Here is a 20,735-nt window from a genome sequence, read left to right as displayed (position 1 = left end):
GGACACCCAACGCGGGACGCCCCCCACAGGACGCCCCCACAGGACACCCAACGCGGGACGCCCCCCACAAGACACCCAACGCGGGACGCCCCCCACAGGACGCCCCCACAGGACACCCAACGTGGGACGCCCCCCGCAGGACACCCAACGCAGGACGCCCCCACAGGACACCCAACGCAGGACCCCCCCCCACAGGACCCCCCCCACAGGCCCCCTGCCTCGTCCTGCAGGGGGCCTGTGGGGGGCGTCCTGTGGAGGGTGTCCTCTGGGGGGCGTCCTGTGGAGGGTGTCCTGTGGGGGGCGTCCTGCAGGGGGCGTCCTGCAGGGGTGTCCTGCAGGGGGTGTCCTGCAGGGGCGTCCTGCAGGGGGTGTCCTGCAGGGGGCGTCCTACAGGGGGCGTCCCGCGTTGGGTGTCCTGTGTTGGGTGTCCTGCGTTGGGTGTCCTGTGGGGGGCGTCCTGTGTCCTGCTCTCAGACTTACACTGGAACATTGCTCGAGAGTGAAACACTGTGAAATGTGTTTATGACTTTATATTTTTATAATGATCTGTTTCTTTTCTAGTTTTGAATCATCAAATGCAAATATATTTCTGTCACTTTCAGAAATCTAAATGTCGTAACATGAGATAAAGTGTCTGTTTGCTGTAACACGACATGTTTCAAGTGGGTCGGTGGTCGGTCGGTCGGTCGGTCGGTGGTCGCACCATGACTCAGAAGGACATGAGCGATGGCGAGGGCAGTGACGCCCACAGAGCCTCATCATGTTGAAGACAGAACATGTTCCTGCTCCGTCTGTTTGACACAGACTTATTAAAGTCTTCTACTCGACGCTTGAGGGAAACGGTCGGTCGGGTTACGGCAAACACACATTATTATTATTATTATATAAATATAAGACTTAAAGCTTTAAATAAAGTTAATCCTGTCGTTTTAAAGAAAACTGCGGAACATGTTTCATCTGAAATCATTTGTCATTTTGATGAAAATGCTGAAAATGAACTTCACAAACTCATTAAATGTTTCATATTGACGTTTATATTTCATATTTTACAAAAAACTCGTCGCATTCATTTTGAACAATATTTGACAATGAAAACTTTTAATAAATATTTGAGTCTTAAAAAACACTTTAGATTTAAAAATCCACCGTCAGCGGCTTTTTGGACCCTGGACCTGTCTCTGGACCTGTCTCTGGACCTGTCTCTGGACCTGGACCTGACCCTGGACCTGTCTCTGGACCTGACCCTGGACCTGTCTCTGGACCTGTCTCTGGACCTGACCCTGGACCTGTCTCTGGACCTGACCCTGGACCGGACCCTGGACCTGTCTCTGGACCTGTCTCTGGACCTGTCTCTGGACCGGTCTCTGGACCGGTCTCTGGACCTGACCCTGGACCTGACCGTGTCTCTGGACCCGGACCCTGGACCGGACCCTGGACGTCGACCGGACCCTGGACCGGACCCTGTCTCTGGACCTGACCCTGTCTCTGGACCTGGACCTGACCCTGGACCGGACCCTGGACCGGACCCTGGACCTGACCCTGTCTCTGGACCTGACCCTGGACTGGACCCTGGACGTCGACCTGACCCTGGACCTGCCCCGCCCCCTGCCCCGCCTCCTGCCCCGCCTCCTGCCCCGCCTCTCTCCTGCGACACAGGTGCTGGTCGTAAAGTCGTCTGGTGTTGAAGTCGATGCCACACGTGGGACACCAGATGGCGCTCTCTGTGGCGTGCGTCCCGAGCCTCATGTGGCGCTCCAGAGACGCCGCGTCCTCACACGCCGTCTTACAGACCCAGCAGCGGAAGGCGTGCGTCTCCATGTGTCTCCTGAGCACGTCCGGGTACGGGAAGCGATGGGCGCACACCGAACAGCTGTAGGGTTTGTCCCCGTGCGTCCTGACGTGCTTCTTCAGGTTGATCCGCGTCTGGAACGTGGCGGCGCAGAGCGGACACGTGGGCGGCGGCTTCTGGCTCTCGTGCTCCTTCTCGTGCTTCTTCAGCGCCACCTTCGTGCTGAACACCCGCTCGCAGCTGGAGCAGCGGTGCCGCCTCTGCGTCGTGTGCGTCCTCACGTGCTCCTTCAGGACGCCGGTTTTGGCGAAGCGTTTCCCGCAGAGCGAACACCCGAAAGGCCTCTCGCCGGTGTGATTCCTCAGGTGGACCTTGAGCAAAGCGTTTTTGGGGAACCCTTTGGAACAGAACGGACATTTGAAGGGTTTCCCCCCCGTGTGGGTCCTCGCGTGGCGCTCTAGAGTCGCCGCCGACTCGAAAGTCTCCTGGCAGGCCGAACAGCTGAAGGACTTTTGGCGGGCGTGGGTTTTGGCGTGGCGCTGCATGTTGCACTTCTGCGCGAAAGCCTTGGCGCAGAGCGAGCACCTGAAGGGCCGCTCCCCCGTGTGCGTCCTCAGGTGTTTCTCCAGGTCCGCCTTTTGGTTAAACTCCACGGCGCAGACTGAACAGCTGAAGGGTTTCTGTCCCGCGTGGATCTGGAGGTGTCTCTTTAACCCCGTGACGGACGCAAACGCTCTCCCACATTCGGGGCATCTGTGGTCTTTGGAGCGCTCTTCAGCCGCCCAGTCGTCAGAGTCGTCCGTGTCAGAGGAACGATCTTCACTCTCGGTGTCCTCCTCGTCCACGTTGTCCTCCTCCTCCTCGTTGTCCTCCTCTGTGTCCTCCTCGTCCTCCTGGTCTCGCTCTTCTCGCTCCTCTTCCTCGTTCTTCACGGTGACGCAGACAAACGGATCTTCTTGCAGCGGCGCCTGCTCCATGTTCACGTCCTCTGCTTCTTCTTTGACGTTGAGAAGATCTGAACCGCTCTGGACACCTGCAGGGCACAGAGCACGCAGCGCATCAGCTCCTGTCACGCCCACTACAAGCCCCGCCCACTTACACGCCCTTTACGCGGCCAAGGTTAGTTAGTGAGGTTAGTTAGTGAGGTTAGTTAGTGAGGTTAGTGAGGTTAGTGAGGTTAGTTAGTGAGGTTAGTTAGTGAGGTTAGTGAGGTTAGTGAGGTTAGTTAGTGAGGTTAGTGAGGTTAGTTAGTGAGGTTAGTGAGGTTAGTTAGTGAGGTTAGTTAGTGAGGTTAGTTAGTGAGGTTAGTGAGGTTAGTGAGGTTAGTTAGTGAGGTTAGTGAGGTTAGTTAGTGAGGTTAGTGAGGTTAGTTAGTGAGGATAGTTAGTGAGGTTAGTTAGTGAGGTTAGTTAGTGAGGTTAGTTAGTGAGGTTAGTTAGTGAGGATAGTTAGTGAGGTTAGTTAGTGAGGTTAGTTAGTGAGGTTAGTTAGTGAGGTTAGTTAGTGAGGTTAGTTAGTGAGGTTAGTTAGTGAGGTTAGTTAGTGATGTTAGTTCGTGAGGCTAGTTAGTGAGGTTAGTTAGTGAGGTTAGTTAGTGAGGTTAGTGAGGTTAGTTAGTGGGGTTAGTTAGTGAGGATAGTTAGTGAGGTTAGTTAGTGGGGTTAGTTAGTGAGGATAGTTAGTGAGGATAGTTAGTGAGGTTAGTTAGTGAGGTTAGTGAGGTTAGTGAGGTTAGTGAGTTAGGTTAGTGAGTGAGGTTAGTTAGTGAGGTTAGTTAGTGAGGTTAGTGAGGTTAGTTAGTGAGGTTAGTTAGTGATGTTAGTTCGTGAGGCTAGTTAGTGAGGTTAGTTAGTGAGGTTAGTTAGTGAGGTTAGTGAGGTTAGTTAGTGGGGTTAGTTAGTGAGGATAGTTAGTGAGGTTAGTTAGTGGGGTTAGTTAGTGAGGATAGTTAGTGAGGTTAGTTAGTGAGGTTAGTGAGGTTAGTGAGTTAGGTTAGTGAGTGAGGTTAGTTAGTGAGGTTAGTTAGTGAGGTTAGTTAGTGAGGTTAGTGAGGTTAGTTAGTGAGGTTGGTTAGTGAGGTTAGTTAGTGAGGTTAGTTAGTGAGGTTGGTTAGTGAGGTTAGTTAGTGAGGTTGGTTAGTGAGGTTAGTTAGTGAGGTTAGTTAGTGAGGTTAGTTAGGGAGGTTAGTGAGGTTAGTTAGTGAGGTTAGTGAGTGAGGTTAGTGAGTGAGGTTAGTGAGTGAGGTTAGTGAGTTAGGTTAGTGAGTGAGGTTAGTTAGTGAGGTTAGTGAGGTTAGTTAGTGAGGTTAGTGAGGTTAGTTAGTGAGGTTAGTGAGGTTAGTGAGGTTAGTTAGTGAGGTTAGTGAGGTTAGTGAGGTTAGTTAGTGAGGTTAGTTAGTGAGGTTAGTTAGTGAGGTTAGTTAGTGAGGTTAGTTCGTGAGGTTAGTTAGTGAGGTTAGTTAGTGAGGTTAGTTAGTGAGGTTAGTTAGTGAGGTTAGTTAGTGAGGTTAGTGAGGTTAGTTAGTGAGGATAGTTAGTGAGGTTAGTGAGGTTAGTTAGTGAGGTTAGTGAGGTTAGTTAGTGAGGTTAGTTAGTGAGGTTAGTGAGGTTAGTTAGTGAGGTTAGTTAGTGAGGTTAGTTAGTGAGGTTAGTTAGTGATGTTAGTTAGTGATGTTAGTTCGTGAGGCTAGTTCGTGAGGCTAGTTAGTGAGGTTAGTTAGTGAGGTTAGTTAGTGAGGTTAGTTAGTGAGGTTAGTTAGTGAGGATAGTTAGTGAGGTTAGTTAGTGAGGTTAGTGAGTTAGGTTAGTGAGTGAGGTTAGTTAGTGAGGTTAGTTAGTGAGGTTAGTTAGTGAGGTTAGTGAGTTAGGTTAGTGAGTGAGGTTAGTTAGTGAGGTTAGTTAGTGAGGTTAGTTAGTGAGGTTAGTGAGTGAGGTTAGTTAGTGAGGTTAGTTAGTGAGGTTAGTTAGTGAGGTTAGTGAGGTTAGTTAGTGAGGTTGGTTAGTGAGGTTAGTTAGTGAGGTTAGTGAGGTTAGTTAGTGAGGTTAGTTAGTGAGGTTAGTGAGTGAGGTTAGTGAGTGAGGTTAGTGAGTTAGGTTAGTGAGTGAGGTTAGTTAGTGAGGTTAGTGAGGTTAGTTAGTGAGGTTAGTGAGGTTAGTGAGGTTAGTTAGTGAGGTTAGTTAGTGAGGTTAGTGAGGTTAGTTAGTGAGGTTAGTGAGGTTAGTTAGTGAGGTTAGTGAGGTTAGTTAGTGAGGTTAGTTAGTGAGGTTAGTTAGTGAGGTTAGTGAGGTTAGTTAGTGAGGTTAGTTAGTGAGGTTAGTTAGTGAGGTTAGTTAGTGAGGTTAGTTAGTGAGGTTAGTTAGTGAGGTTAGTTAGTGAGGTTAGTTCGTGAGGTTAGTTAGTGAGGTTAGTTGGTGAGGTTAGTTAGTGAGGTTAGTTAGTGAGAATAGTTCGTGAGGTTAGTTAGTGAGGTTAGTTAGTGATGTTAGTTAGTGATGTTAGTTAGTGAGGTTAGTTCGTGAGGTTAGTTAGTGAGGTTAGTTCGTGAGGTTAGTTAGTGAGGTTAGTGAGGTTAGTTAGTGAGGTTAGTGAGGTTAGTTAGTGAGGTTAGTGAGGTTAGTTAGTGAGTATAGTTAGTGAGGTTAGTTAGTGAGGTTAGTGAGGTTAGTTAGTGAGGTTAGTGAGTGAGGTTAGTTAGTGAGGTTAGTTAGTGAGGTTAGTTAGTGAGGTTAGTTAGTGAGGTTAGTTAGTGAGGTTAGTTAGTGAGGTTGGTTAGTGAGGTTAGTTAGTGAGGTTAGTTAGGGAGGTTAGTGAGGTTAGTTAGTGAGGTTAGTTAGTGAGGTTAGTGAGTTAGGTTAGTTAGTGAGGTTAGTTAGTGAGGTTAGTGAGGTTAGTGAGGTTAGTGAGTGAGGTTAGTTAGTGAGTGAGGTTAGTTAGTGAGGTTAGTTAGTGAGGTTAGTTAGTGAGGTTAGTTAGTGAGGTTAGTGAGGTTAGTTAGTGAGGTTAGTTAGTGAGGTTAGTGAGGTTAGTTAGTGAGGTTAGTTAGTGAGGTTAGTTAGTGAGGTTAGTTAGTGAGGTTAGTGAGGTTAGTGAGGTTAGTTGGTTAGTTAGTGAGGTTAGTGAGGTTAGTTAGTGATGTTAGTTAGTGAGGTTAGTTAGTGAGGTTAGTTAGTGAGGTTAGTTAGTGAGGTTAGTTCGTGAGGTTAGTTAGTGTGGTTAGTTAGTGAGGTTAGTTAGTGAGGTTAGTTCGTGAGGTTAGTTAGTGTGGTTAGTTAGTGAGGTTAGTTAGTGAGGTTAGTTCGTGAGGTTAGTTAGTGTGGTTAGTTAGTGAGGTTAGTTAGTGAGGTTAGTTAGTGAGGTTAGTTCGTGAGGTTAGTTAGTGTGGTTAGTTAGTGAGGTTAGTGAGGTTGGTTAGTGAGGTTGGTTAGTGAGGTTGGTTAGTGAGGTTGGTTAGTGTGGTTAGTTAGTGAGGTTAGTGTGGTTAGTTAGTGAGGTTAGTTAGTGAGGTTAGTTCGTGAGGTTAGTTAGTGTGGTTAGTTAGTGAGGTTAGTGTGGTTAGTTAGTGAGGTTAGTTAGTGAGGTTAGTTCGTGAGGTTAGTTAGTGTGGTTAGTTAGTGAGGTTAGTTAGTGAGGTTAGTTAGTGTGGTTAGTTAGTGAGGTTAGTGAGGTTGGTTAGTGAGGTTGGTTAGTGAGGTTGGTTAGTGAGGTTGGTTAGTGAGGTTGGTTAGTGAGGTTGGTTAGTGAGGTTGGTTAGTGAGGTTCTTACCGCTGAACACCAGGTTTATTTTGAGCTCTGAAGCGTCACTGGAACAAACAGAAGAGTCAAAGTCACGTGAGGTTCAGCAACAAAGAAACAACAATTATAATTATAATTGTGAAATTATGAAATAGTTGTATCTTTTTGACTTGTGTTGTTTTATCTTTAAACACGTTCTTAAGTTTGAGAATTCTGTTCATTGACAATAAACCTTTTCTCATTCTGATAATAAAAGTTAAAAGTATCTCTGCTCCCGGTGCGGCTCCGGTGCCAGTGTCGGGTTCTGTCTCGGTTCTAAACTCACCTGTTTTGCGGCTCCTCGGGGCCCCGCGGCTCCTCGGGGCCCCACGGCTCCGGCTCCTGCTTCACCTCCTGCATGTTTCTCTGGGGTCAGATCTTTAGGGTCAGATCTTTAGGGTCACGCTCAGACGTAAACATCACGCATCGCACAGTGCTGGATATGCGCATGCGCACACAACACCCAGGGTTCTTTCTTCTTCGTGTGTATTTCCGGCACCTCACAGCGCAGCGCCTCTCACTGGAGACAGTCCGCCATGACACCTCTCGCTCAGTCTTAAACCCGGATCAAACGTGAAACAAAAGTGAGACAAAAGTGACCTCCAGACTAAAAAACATGTCACACTCAAACACGGGTCATTATGATGTTTTATGAAGAGGCTTCTTCTTCTTCTTCTTCTTCTTCTTCTTCAACATTAAAGGTTGAATGGACGATTTTTGGGAGTGGCACGAGGGCGGGGGAGTGGCACGAGCGCGGGGGAGTGGCATGTATGCGGGGGAGTGGCATGTGCCCGGGGGAGTGGCCTGTGCGCGGGGGAGTGGCATGTGCGCGGGGGAGTGGCACGAGCGCGGGGGAGTGGCACGAGCGCGGGGGAGTGGCATGTGCCCGGGGGAGTGGTATGTGCACAGGGGAGTGGCCTGTGCGCGGGGGAGTGGCATGTATGCGGGGGAGTGGCATGTGCGCGGGGGAGTGGCATGTGCGCGGGGGAGTGGCATGTGCCCGGGGGAGTGGTATGTGCACAGGGAGGGGCATGAGCACGGGGGAGGGGCATGAGCATGGGGGAGTGGCATGTGCGCGGGGGAGTGGCATGTGTGCGGGGGAGTGGCATGTGTGCGGGGGAGGGGCATGAGCACGGGGGAGTGGCATGTGCAGGGGGGAGGGGCATGTATGCGGGGGAGTGGCATGTGCCCGGGGGAGTGGCCTGTGCGCGGGGGAGTGGCATGTGCCCGGGGGAGTGGCACGAGCGCGGGGGAGTGGCACGAGCGCGGGGGAGTGGCATGTAAACGGGGAGGGGCATGAGCACGGGGGAGTGGCATGTGCCCGGGGGAGTGGCATGTGCACGGGGCAGTGGCCTGTGTGCGGGGGAGTGGCCGGTGCGCGGGGGAGTGGCCTGTGTGCGGGGGAGTGGCATGTGCGCGGGGGAGTGGCATGTGCGCGGGGGAGTGGCATGTGCGCGGGGGAGTGGCATGAGCGCGGGGGAGTGGCATGTGCACGGGGGAGTGGCATGTGCACGGGGAGGGGCATGAGCACGGGGGAGTGGCATGTGCCCGGGGGAGTGGCATGTGCACGGGGCAGTGGCATGTGCCCGGGGGAGTGGCATGTGCGCAGGGGAGTGGCAAGTGCGCGGGGGAGTGGCATGGCATGTGCCCGGGGGAGTGGTATGTGCACAGGGAGGGGCATGAGCACGGGGGAGGGGCATGAGCACGGGGGAGTGGCATGTGCGCGGGGGAGTGGCATGTGTGCGGGTGAGTGGCATGTGCAGGGGGGAGGGGCATGAGCACGGGGGAGGGGCATGTGTGCGGGGGAGGGGCATGAGCACGGGGGAGTGGCATGTGCAGGGGGGAGGGGCATGTATGCGGGGGAGTGGCATGTGCCCGGGGGAGTGGCATGTGCACGGGGGAGTGGCATGTGCCCGGGGGAGTGGCCTGTGCGCGGGGGAGTGGCATGTGCGCGGGGGAGTGGCATGTGCGCGGGGGAGTGGCATGTGCGCGGGGGAGTGGCATGGCATGTGCGCGGGGGAGTGGTATGTGCACGGGGGAGTGGCCTGTGCGCGGGGGAGTGGCCTGTGTGCGGGGGAGTGGCATGTGCGCAGGGGAGTGGCAAGTGCGCGGGGGAGTGGCATGGCATGTGCCCGGGGGAGTGGTATGTGCACAGGGAGGGGCATGAGCACGGGGGAGGGGCATGAGCGCGGGGGAGTGGCATGTGCGCGGGGGAGTGGCATGTGTGCGGGTGAGTGGCATGTGCAGGGGGGAGGGGCATGAGCACGGGGGAGTGGCATGTGCAGGGGGGAGGGGCATGAGCACGGGGGAGTGGCATGTGCAGGGGGGAGGGGCATGTATGCGGGGGAGTGGCATGTGCCCGGGGGAGTGGCATGTGCACGGGGGAGTGGCATGTGCCCGGGGGAGTGGCCTGTGCGCAGGGGAGTGGCATGTGCGCGGGGGAGTGGCACGAGCGCGGGGGAGTGGCACGAGCGCGGGGGAGTGGCACGAGCGCGGGGGAGTGGCATGTGCCCGGGGGAGTGGCCTGTGCGCGGGGGAGTGGCATGTGCGCGGGGGAGTGGCATGTGCGTGGGGGAGTGGCATGTGCGCGGGGGAGTGGCATGTGCGCGGGGGAGTGGCATGGCATGTGCCCGGGGGAGTGGTATGTTCAGGGGGGAGTGGCAAGTGCAGGGGGGAGGGGCATGAGCACGGGGGAGTGGCATGTGCAGGGGGGAGGGGCATGAGCATGGGGGAGTGGCATGTGCGCGGGGGAGGGGCATGAGCACGGGGGAGTGGCATGTGCAGGGGGGAGGGGCATGAGCACGGGGGAGTGGCATGTGCAGGGGGGAGTGGCATGTGCGTGGGGGAGTGGCATGTGCGCGGGGGAGTGGCATGTGCGCGGGGGAGTGGCATGTGCGCGGGGGAGTGGCATGTGCGCGGGGGAGTGGCATGGCATGTGCCCGGGGGAGTGGAATGTGCACGGGGGAGTGGCAAGTGCAGGGGGGAGGGGCATGAGCACGGGGGAGTGGCATGTGCAGGGGGGAGGGGCTTGAGCACGGGGGAGTGGCATGTGCAGGGGGGAGTGGCATGTGCGTGGGGGAGTGGCATGTGCGCGGGGGAGTGGCAAGTGCAGGGGGGAGGGGCATGAGCACGGGGGAGTGGCATGTGCGTGGGGGAGTGGCATGTGCGCGGGGGAGTGGCATGTGCGCGGGGGAGTGGCATGTGCGCGGGGGAGTGGCATGGCATGTGCCCGGGGGAGTGGCATGTGCAGGGGGGAGGGGCATGAGCACGGGGGAGTGGCATGTGCGCGGGGGAGGGGCATGAGCACGGGGGAGTGGCAAGTGCAGGGGGGAGGGGCATGAGCACGGGGGAGTGGCATGTGCAGGGGGAGGGGCATGTGCGTGGGGGAGTGGCATGTGTGCGGGGGAGGGGCATGTGCACGGGGGAGTGGCATGTGCACGGGGGAGTGGCATGAGCACGGGGAGTGGCATGTGCAGGGGGGAGGGGCATGAGCACGGGGGAGTGGCATGTGCAGGGGGGAGGGGCATGTGCGTGGGGGAGTGGCATGTGTGCGGGGGAGGGGCATGTGCAGGGGGGAGGGGCATGAGCGTGGGGGAGTGGCATGTGCAGGGGGGAGGGGCATGAGCATGGGGGAGTGGCATGTGCAGGGGGGAGTGGCATGTGCGTGGGGGAGTGGCATGTGCGCGGGGGAGTGGCATGTGTGCGGGGGAGTGGCATGTGCGCGGGGGTGTGGTATGTGCACGGGGGAGTGGCAAGTGCAGGGGGGAGGGGCATGAGCACGGGGGAGTGGCATGTGCAGGGGGGAGGGGCATGAGCACGGGGGAGTGGCATGTGCGCGGGGGAGGGGCATGAGCACGGGGGAGTGGCATGTGTGCGGGGGAGGGGCATGTGTGCGGGGGAGGGGCATGTGTGCGGGGGAGGGGCATGAGCAGGGGGGAGTGGCATGTGCAGGGGGGAGGGGCATGTGCGTGGGGGAGTGGCATGTGTGCGGGGGAGGGGCATGAGCACGGGGGAGTGGCATGTGCAGGGGGGAGTGGCATGTGTGCGGGGGAGGGGCATGAGCACGGGGGAGTGGCATGTGCAGGGGGGAGTGGCATGTGCAGGGGGGAGGGGCATGTGCAGGGGGGAGGGGCATGTGCAGGGGGGAGGGGCATGTGCAGGGGGGAGGGGCATGTGCAGGGGGAATGCACAAGTTTTTTTCATAAAGTTTTATTTGTCAAATATGAACGTGACGTCAGAGGGGTTTGGCCCGGAGCACAACGTGGTTACTAGGCAACAATTATTATAATTCAATAGTCCGATGATCATCAGAGTGAAATTATAAATCTACAAGACCAAAACATTTGTAACATTTGATAAAACCAGAGGCACTTTCTGCATCGAGTCTGTTCCTCGTGAAAAATGCCGTTTTACCTTTTGTTTTATAGTTTTATGTCAAAGAAAATGTTCGATAAATATCTAACTCTCTATTCGACAGGACAGTGAGAGAGATGGGGATGAGACTGGGGCGGGACATGCAGCAAACTCACGCCGCTGCTCCACACGACACATGTGCTTTCCATTCAGCCACGTCTGCAGTGGGCGGGACAAACTCTTTCATTAGTGTCCAACAGGGGGCGACGTCTAACACCAGGATGAACCACTTAGAGTGCACTCACTTTGCACCTGTAACTGACAAAACTGTCCATGACATCGTCACAGTCTTAGTTCATCTGGAGGAAACAAACGACTCAGACTTGAACTTTAACACGTCAAATCAATGACATCAGCAGCTTTTTACCATCTAAAAAACATGTCCAAAATCAAAAGTGTCTAAACCGGACGTAGAGAGACTCGTGTTTGTCTCCAGTGGATTCGACTGAAACGAGCTGCAGCTTTTAAAAGGACTGAAGCAAAAACGACTTTTTCATTTGGTTTGAGGCGTTTTTAACTCGTTCATGGAAACTTCCTGACAATGAGAAGCTGACACGCCAAGATCCCGCCCAGATCCCACCTTGATCCTGCCCAGATCCCGCCTTGATCCTGCCCAGATCCCGCCCAGATCCCGCCTTGATCCCGCCCTAATCTCACCATGATCCCGCCCAGATCCCGCCTTGATCCCGCCCTGATGTGGCCCTGATCCCGCCCTGATGTGGCCCTGATGTGGCCCTGATCCCGCCCTGATCCCGCCCTGATCCCGCCCTGATGTGGCCCTGATCCCGCCCTGATGTGGCCCTGATGTGGCCCTGATCCCGCCCTGATGTGGCCCTGATGTGGCCCTGATCCCGCCCTGATGTGGCCCTGATGTGGCCCTGATCCGGCCCTGATCCGGCCCTGATCCGGCCCTGATCCGGCCCTGATCCGGCCCTGATCCGGCCCTGATCCGGCCCTGATGTGGCCCTGATGTGGCCCTGATGTGGCCCTGATGTGGCCCTGATGTGGCCCTGATGTGGCCCTGATGTGGCCCTGATGTGGCCCTGATCCCGCCCTGTAAACTGTCTCTCGTCTCTTTCATTTTTGTTCTTTTATTTAAAAACACAACAGACTTACGCCCGTCACAGTGGGCTGGCGGAGCTGAAATGGGATGTGAAATGGCGCCGCATGTTGCTCTTCTGAGAAAAGCCTTTGGCACAGACTGAACAGCTGTATGGTTTCTCCCCTGTGTGAATCCTGATGTGTTTGTACAAATCGCTGGAACTGGTGAAAACCTTTGAGCAAAAGGAACAGCTGAAAGTTCTGTCCCTCTTGTTCTTTTTCGGCGCCGCGTGACTTTTCAAATGTTCCTTTAAAACACTTTTCGTTGCGAAGCTTTTCTCACAAACCAAACACCGGAGCGACTTCGCTCGTTTGGGACTTTTCAAATGTCTTTTCAGTAAATAGTTCCTGGTGAAGCCGGTGGAACAAAGTGGAAACGTGTGCTTGTTCTCCTCGTGCTGAGCGGTCTCCTGCGGGAGCGAGCGGCTGAACGCGGCGCCGTGCATCGACTTCACGTGGCGCTGCATGTTCCCCGACTGCGAAAAGCCCTTGCCGCACACTGAGCAGCTGAAAGGTCTCTCACCCGTGTGCGTCCGGTCGTGTTTGTTCATGTCGCCTCGTTTCTCGAAGCTCATGTCGCAGACGGAGCAGCGGAAGCGCCGCTCGCCGTCGCCGCTCGCCTTCTGCGCGGCCTGGGTTTGGGCCTGGGTCTCGGCCTGGGTTGGGGCGTGGGTTGGGGCGTGGGTTGGGGCGTGGGTTGGGGCGTGGGTTGGGGCGTGGGTTGGGGCGTGGGTTGGGGCGTGGGTTGGGGCGTGGGTTGGGGCGTGGGGTTGGGCGTGGGTTGGGGCGTGGGTTTGGGCGTGGGGTTGGGCGTGGGGTTGGGCGTGGGGTTGGGCGTGGGGTTGGGCGTGGGTTGGGGCGTGGGTTTGGGCGTGGGGTTGGGCGTGGGTTGGGGCGTGGGTTTGGGCGTGGGGTTGGGCGTGGGTTTGGGCGTGGGTTGGGGCGTGGGTTGGGGCGTGGGTTGGGGCGTGGGTTGGGGCGTGGGGTTGGGCGTGGGTTGGGGCGTGGGTTGGGGCGTGGGTTGGGGCGTGGGTTGGGGCGTGGGTTGGGGCGTGGGTTGGGGCGTGGGTTGGGGCGTGGGTTTTGGCGTGCTCCGTCAGCGCTCGCCGTTTCCCGAAGCTCTTCTCGCACGCCGGGCACGGATGCTTCTTGGCGCGTCGGTGGTTCTCGATGTGCGTCTTGAGCGAGAAGCGTTTCTGGAAATCCTTCAGACAGAACGGACACGTGAAGCGCCGCTCGGCTCCGCCCTCGTCCGGCGTCTCCTCCGCGTGAGTCGCCATGTGCTCCTGAAGCTCCGCCCTCTCGTCAAAGTACACGGCGCAGACTGAACAGCTGTAGGAGATCTCCGCGTGCGTCTCCGCGTGCGTCTTCAGCTCGGCCTGGGCGGTGAACGTGTCCGAGCACAGCGCGCTGCTCAGCCGCCGCTCGGCCGCCCGGTGCGTCTGAGCGTGTTCTTTCAGGCCGCGCTTCGTGGCGAAGACCTCGGCGCACTTTGGACAGTCGTACGCGCTCGGCGTCTTGTGCGTCCTCATGTGCTCGCGCAGGACGCCTCTGGTTCTGAAGCTCCGCTCGCACACGCAGCACTCGTACGGCCGCTCGCCGGAGTGAAGCCTCAGGTGTCGGATCATCAGCTTCTTCTTGGCGAAGCCCTTCAGGCAGAACGGGCAGTGGAACGGCGTCTCTCCGGCGTGGATCAGGACGTGCCGCTGCATGTTGCTCTTCTGCGAGAAACCCTTGGCGCAGACGTGACATGGGAAGGGCTTTTCGCCCGTGTGAGTCCTCAGGTGCTGGTTCAGATCGCCTTTGTGCACAAAGCCCATGGAGCAGAAGGAGCAGCAGAATGGCTTGACTCCGGCGTGGACCTGCAGGTGGCGCTTTAGCCCCGGCGCCGACGCAAACGCCTTCCCGCACTCGGAGCATTTGTGAGCTTTGTGTTCGGCGCCGTCGGAGCTTTCGTCCGTCCAGTCGCCCGAGTCGTCCGTGTCGGAGGAATCGTCGCTCTCAGACGTCGACCGCGCCTCTTTTTTACTTCTCGCGAACTCGGTGACGGGGAACGCCCGAATGGTCACTTCATCCGGCTCTTTTTTGATGTGGAGAGGGACAGCGCTGCTCTGGACGCCTGCAGGACACAGAGGCACAAACACCTTCAGCTGGTCATGTTTTCAGGACTAAACTGACTCTAAAACACACGAAAAGAGCTTTTATACAAACACAGTGTTTTAAACCAAAATGCGGCTCATATTTGTATCGTTTATAGCATTTAAAGCACCAGTGCGTCACTTTCTAGCCAGTAATAATAGCATGTTCTTTCAGTATTTCTCTTTAACCTTCAGCTGAAGTTGCTTTGAGTGGATGAAACTCACAATCTAAAGGTGAAAGTTTCAGAAGCTTTAAACGACTCTTACCTTTGTCCAGCTCCAGTTTGAGTTCTGTCGCTCGGCAACTGAAACACAAACGAGCAGCAACGACTTTCATCACACTTTTTATTTATATCATTTATATATAAATACAATAATAATATTTTCAGTTTGATGCGGTTTTATCTCAGACACTTTATCAATAAATGTCTTTTCTTTTTGTAAAAAACGTTTAAATCTCTTTGTTTACGTTTGTGGCCCCGCCCCCTGACGCACGGCACTGTCACTTTAATGTGCGCATGCGCAAAAGCCCGTCCTGATTCTGCTGCTTTAAGACCGTTTCTCCTGCGGCCCGGGCCCGGGGCCCGGGGCCAGGAGCCCTGCTCCCGCCGCAGCGCCCCATGTGTCCCCATGTGTCCCCGGTGTGTCCCTGGTGGTCAGTGCTCCTGTTTTGTCTCTAATCACCTGTTCTCCTCCTGCTCCTTTGGCTCCCACAGCTCCGGCTCCTGCTTCAGCTTCACGTGCGCCATGTTTGTGTCTTTAAGGACAAACAGCGGGACAAACAGCGGGACAAACAGCGGGACAAACAGCGGGACAAACAGCGGGACAAACAGCGGGACAAACAGCGGGACAAACACCGGGACGAGCACCCGAGCTGACACCACCGCGCATGCGCCGCTCTCTGCCGGATGCACTGCTGGAGTTACTTCAAAATAAGAAAGAGAAAAGGTTTATTCTCATTGTGAAAGAGGAACTTGTCCTGGTGCAACATAAAACAATGAATAAATCAAAAGAGAAACAATTTAAATCTACGATGGGATAAGAATAAAGATCGACTATAAGAATTAGAATAAGGTTTATTGTCATAAACAAAATTCACAAACAGGAACTTGTGCTGGTGACAATGAACAATGAAGTTACCAGATATTATAACAAATAAGTCAAGTTAAAATAATAGTAAAAATAGACATGATCTGTACATAAATAAAATGTAGTGCAATAAAAGTGACAGTGAGTGACAGGTGCTTAGTGAGTGACAGGTGCTTAGGAAGTGTTCATGAGTCCAACAGCAGAGGAAAGAAACTGTTCTTATGACGGAAGGTTCTGGTCCGGATGGACCGTAACCTCCTGCCTGAGGGGAGTGGCCTCCTGCCTGAGGGGAGTGGCCTCCTGCCTGAGGGGAGTGGCCTCCTGCCTGAGAGGAGTGGCCTCCTGCCTGAGGGGAGTGGCCTCCTGCCTGAGGGGAGTGGCCTCCTGCCTGAGGGGAGTGGCCTCCTGCCTGAGCGGTGTGGCCTCCTGCCTGAGGGGAGTGGCCTCCTGCCTGAGGGGAGTGGCCTCCTGCCTGAGGGGAGTGGCCTCCTGCCTGAGGGGAGTGGCCTCCTGCCTGAGGGGAGTGGCCTCCTGCCTGAGCGGTGTGGCCTCCTGCAGAGATGGAAGTCTGCAGCCGATCACCTTCTCAGCAGAGGGCGCTGTAGTCTGTTGGTCCCTGGCTGTGGCTCCAGCGTACCACACGGTGATGGAGGAGGTGATGGAGGAGGTGATGGAGGAGGTGATGGAGGAGGTGATGGAGGAGGTGATGGAGGAGGTGATGGAGGAGGTGATGGATGAGGTGATGGAGGAGGTGATGGAGGAGGTGATGGAGGAGGTGATGGAGGAGGAGATGGAGGAGGTGATGGAGGAGGAGATGGAGGAGGAGATGGAGGAGGTGATGGAGGTGTCAAATCTACAGAAGAAGGAATTGAGTTGCTGGGCCAGTTTTCTGTCATCTGCAGAAGAGGGGGCTCTGAGCTTGTAATTGATGAGCCCACTCCCACACAGAGGCGGGGCCACTCCCACATAGAGGCGGGGCCACTCCACACAGAGGCGGGCCCACTCCACACACAGGCGGGGCCACTCCACACAGAGGCGGGGCCCCTCCACACAGAGGCGAGGCCACTCCACACAGAGGCGGGGCCACTCCACACAGAGGCGGGCCCACTCCACACAGAGGCGGGGCCACTCCCACATAGAGGCGGGGTCACTCCACACAGAGGCGGGGCCCCTCCACACAGAGGCGGGGCCACTCCACACAGAGGCGGGGCCACTCCACACACAGGCGGGGCCACTCCACACAGAGGCGGGGCCACTCCACACAGAGGCGGGGCCACTCCACACAGAGGCGGGGCCACTCCACACAGAGGCGGGCCCACTCCACACACAGGCGGGGCCACTCCACACAGAGGCGGGGCCCCTCCACACAGAGGCGAGGCCACTCCACACAGAGGCGGGGCCACTCCACACAGAGGCGGGCCCACTCCACACACAGGCGGGGCCACTCCACACAGAGGCGGGCCCACTCCACACAGAGGCGGGCCCACTCCACACACAGGCGGGGCCACTCCACACAGAGGCGGGGCCACTCCACACACAGGCGGGGCCACTCCACACAGAGGCGGGCCCACTCCACACAGAGGCGGGGCCACTCCACACAGAGGCGGGGTTGTTGGCCCTCTAGCTCCGCCCTGTGCTCCGCCTCCTTCTGCCTCAGCCTCAGTTTAAGTGTGAACCAGGGTTTGTCGTTGTTGAAGGTGACTTTGGTGTGAGATGGTTTAATGAGTGTGTGACATCACAGTGTCTGTGTCTGTGGCAGCTAAATAGGCTTATTATGTGCACACAATTACAGTTGTACAGAAAGGATTATCTTATCTTATATACATATGTAGTACTCATTATCCAGTCTGCTCCACAGAAGAAAAGTCTTTCACTTTTCATCTTGTGACTTGGGTAAATAACAAAGATCGTAAATAGAGGGAAGTCCAGTCCTAATGAAGGGCCCCAAACACTCCCCACTCGCTCCTGACACCAAACCTCAGAAAGAACTGGATATATGACCTCCCTGGCTGACCACGCCCCCTGGCTGACCAGCGGCGGCGGCGGCGACAGGAGTTGAGGCCTGCCCGGCACCCGAGCGACAATAAAACTTTTGGACCAAAATGAATGAAACGTTCTTTATTGAACGTTGTTGTAATGAAAACGTTTCAGACGCTCGTCATGTGGAAGTGGGAGGAGTTTCAAACACTTTGTATAAAGAGTTTCTCCTCAAAAATGTGTCATTTCTTTTCTGACGAGGTTCAGTTTATGACTTTATGATGTGATAAACCAATAACAGCGTTTGACACTCTGAATGTGACGTGTTTGTCTCTGGACAGGTTGTGGTCAGAGCCGGGGCCCGTCCGGAGCCAGTCTGGACGCGCTGCACTTGTGCCGCTGCAGACTGTACTTCTGTGCGTAACTCTTTCCGCACACTGAGCACCTGAAAGGCCTCTCCCCCGAGTGCGTCCGCATGTGTTTCTTCAGGAAGCTCATGCGCGTGAAGTCCTTTTCGCAGACGTGGCAGGTGAAGAGCCGCTCGCCCGTGTGGACACGCCCGTGCGTCCTCAAGCGGCTGCTCGTCATGAAGCGCTCGCAGCAGACCGAACACCCGAAGGGCCTGTCCTTGGTGTGCACCGTCATGTGGCGCCGCAGGCGGTCCTCGGCGATGAAGTCCTTGGCGCAGACCGAGCACCTGAAAGTTTCCCCGCCGCTGTGAGTGCGGGCGTGGACCTTCAGCAGGTACTCCGTCATGAAGTGGGCGGAGCACACCGAGCAGCAGAAGGGTTTCTCCCCGGTGTGCGTCCTCATGTGCGCCTTCAGCGTGATCCCGTACTGGAAATCCTTGGCACAAACGGAACAGGTGAAGGGCTTTTCCCCCGTGTGGATCCTCAGGTGAGTGATTAAAGTCCCGTTCTTTTTGAATCCTCTGTCGCAGAACGGACACCTGAAAGGTCTGTCCGCTCGGTGGTTCTTCTCGTGCGCGTTCAGTTTGTTGCGCGTGTCGAACGCTTTCCCGCACTGAGCGCATCTGTGCGGTTTGGCTTCAGCGCCGTTTTTCCTCTGAGTGGGCCGCTCGTTCAGCTCGTGTGGGGCGGCGGTCTGCGGCGCCGGGCCCCGGGTCAGCGGCGCGGGCCCCCGGGTCAGCGGCGTGGGGCCCCGGGTCAGCGGCGCGGGCCCCCGGGTCAGCGGCGCGGGGCCCCGGGTCTGCGGTGCCGGGCCCCGGGTCTGCGATCGCAGCGTCCAGTCGTCGGAGTCGTCAGTGTCGGAGGAGAGACGTTCTTCGCTCTCAGACTCAGAACGCTCCTCGCTCGTCTCGTCGTCCTCCTCGTCTTCGCTCTTCACGATCACGTGCAGCGCTGGACGTCCCGCTGGACGTCCCGCTGGACTTCCCGCTGGACGTCCAGCTGGACGTCCAGCTGGACTTCCCGCTGGACTTCCCGCTGGACGTCCCGACTCCGCCTCCTGTTGGACTCTCAGCTCCTCTGGTTCTACTTTAACCTGGACGGGACCGGTTTGAGTCTGGACGCCTGCAAGGTCAGAGGGACAAACCAGTCAACCATTAATCACAACGAGAACCGATGGACGTTCTCACCTCTAAACGAGAGGATGAACCGATGGACGTTCTCACCTCTAAACGAGAGGATGAACCGATGGACGTTCTCACCTCTAAACGAGAGGATGAACCGATGGACGTTCTCACCTCTAAACGAGAGGATGAACCGATGGACGTTCTCACCTCTAAACGAGAGGATGAACCGATGGACGTTCTCACCTCTAAACGAGAGGATGAACCGATGGACGTTCTCACCTCTAAACGAGAGGATGAACCGATGGACGTTCTCACCTCTAAACGAGAGGATGAACCGATGGACGTTCTCACCTCTAAACGAGAGGATGAACCGATGGACGTTCTCACCTCTAAACGAGAGGATGAACCGATGGACGTTCTCACCTCTAAACGAGAGGATGAACCGATGGACGTTCTCACCTCTAAACGAGAGGATGAACCGATGGACGTTCTCACCTCTAAACGAGAGGATGAACCGATGGACGTTCTCACCTCTAAACGAGAGGATGAACCGATGGACGTTCTCACCTCTAAACGAGAGGATGAACCGATGGACGTTCTCACCTCTAAACGAGAGGATGAACCGATGGACGTTCTCACCTCTAAACGAGAGGATGAACCGATGGACGTTCTCACCTCTAAACGAGAGGATGAACCGATGGACGTTCTCACCTCTAAACGAGAGGATGAACCGATGGACGTTCTCACCTCTAAACGAGAGGATGAACCGATGGACGTTCTCACCTCTAAACGAGAGTATGAACCGATGGACGTTCTCACCTCTAAACGAGAGGATGAACCGATGGACGTTCTCACCTCTAAACGAGAGGATGAACCGATGGACGTTCTCACCTCTAAACGAGAGGATGAACCGATGGACGTTCTCACCTCTAAACGAGAGGATGAACCGATGGACGTTCTCACCTCTAAACGAGAGGATGAACCGATGGACGTTCTCACCTCTAAACGAGAGGATGAACCGATGGACGTTCTCACCTCTAAACGAGAGGATGAACCGATGGACGTTCTCACCTCTAAACGAGAGGATGAACCGATGGACGTTCTCACCTCTAAACGAGAGGATGAACCGATGGACGTTCTCACCTCTAAACGAGAGGATGAACCGATGGACGTTCTCACCTCTAAACGAGAGGATGAACCGATGGACGTTCTCACCTCTAAACGAGAGGATGAACCGATGGACGTTCTCACCTCTAAACGAGAGGATGAACCGATGGACGTTCTCACCTCTAAACGAGAGGATGAACCGATGGACGTTCTCACCTCTAAACGAGAGGATGAACCGATGGACGTTCTCACCTCTAAACGAGAGGATGAACCGATGGACGTTCTCACCTCTAAACGAGAGGATGAACCGATGGACGTTCTCACCTCTAAACGAGAGGATGAACCGATGGACGTTCTCACCTCTAAACGAGAGGATGAACCGATGGACGTTCTCACCTCTAAACGAGAGGATGAACCGATGGACGTTCTCACCTCTAAACGAGAGGATGAACCTATGGACGTTCTCACCTCTAAACGAGAGTATGAACCGATGGACGTTCTCACCTCTAAACGAGAGGATGAACCGATGGACGTTCTCACCTCTAAACGAGAGGATGAACCGATGGACGTTCTCACCTCTAAACGAGAGGATGAACCGATGGACGTTCTCACCTCTAAACGAGAGGATGAACCGATGGACGTTCTCACCTCTAAACGAGAGGATGAACCGATGGACGTTCTCACCTCTAAACGAGAGGATGAACCGATGGACGTTCTCACCTCTAAACGAGAGGATGAACCGATGGACGTTCTCACCTCTAAACGAGAGGATGAACCGATGGACGTTCTCACCTCTAAACGAGAGGATGAACCGAT

The 20,735-nt window shown here is 55.6% G+C and overlaps 1 protein-coding gene across 1 annotated transcript; it reads right to left on the bottom strand.

Annotated features, from left to right (window-relative positions):
- Positions 1 to 709: 709 nt before the first annotated feature.
- Positions 710 to 15,080, bottom strand: LOC140374611 (uncharacterized). Its single transcript, XM_072461540.1, has 8 exons — positions 14,897 to 15,080; positions 14,480 to 14,517; positions 12,099 to 14,193; positions 11,554 to 12,061; positions 6,847 to 6,926; positions 6,552 to 6,589; positions 1,400 to 2,822; positions 710 to 791 (listed from the first exon to the last, which is right to left on the bottom strand). The coding sequence occupies exons 1-8, from the start codon at positions 14,959 to 14,961 to the stop codon at positions 710 to 712; spliced, it is 4,329 nt and encodes a 1,442-aa protein (XP_072317641.1). The 5' UTR covers positions 14,962 to 15,080.
- Positions 15,081 to 20,735: the final 5,655 nt, after the last annotated feature.

Source organism: Eucyclogobius newberryi, unplaced genomic scaffold (genome assembly GCF_026437365.1).
Source record: "Eucyclogobius newberryi isolate DKJ021-1_F unplaced genomic scaffold, fEucNew1.0.hap1 SCAF_3, whole genome shotgun sequence".
In the NCBI taxonomy this organism is placed as follows: Eukaryota; Metazoa; Chordata; class Actinopteri; order Gobiiformes; family Gobiidae; genus Eucyclogobius; species Eucyclogobius newberryi.
Note: the sequence above shows the minus strand (reverse complement) of the source record. Positions and strands in the feature narration are given on the sequence as shown.

Coding starts and splice junctions, on each gene's coding strand:
- LOC140374611 (XM_072461540.1), bottom strand. CDS start 14,961: ATGGCGCACGTGAAGCTGAAGCAGGAGCCGGAGCTGTGGGAGCCAAAG. Junction 14,194..14,479: donor CAAACTGGAGCTGGACAAAG/GTAAGAGTCGTT, acceptor TGTGTCCTGCAG/GCGTCCAGAGCAGCGCTGTC. Junction 6,927..11,553: donor GGGATCTGGGCAGGATCAAG/GTGGGATCTGGG, acceptor ATCTGACCCCAG/AGAAACATGCAGGAGGTGAA.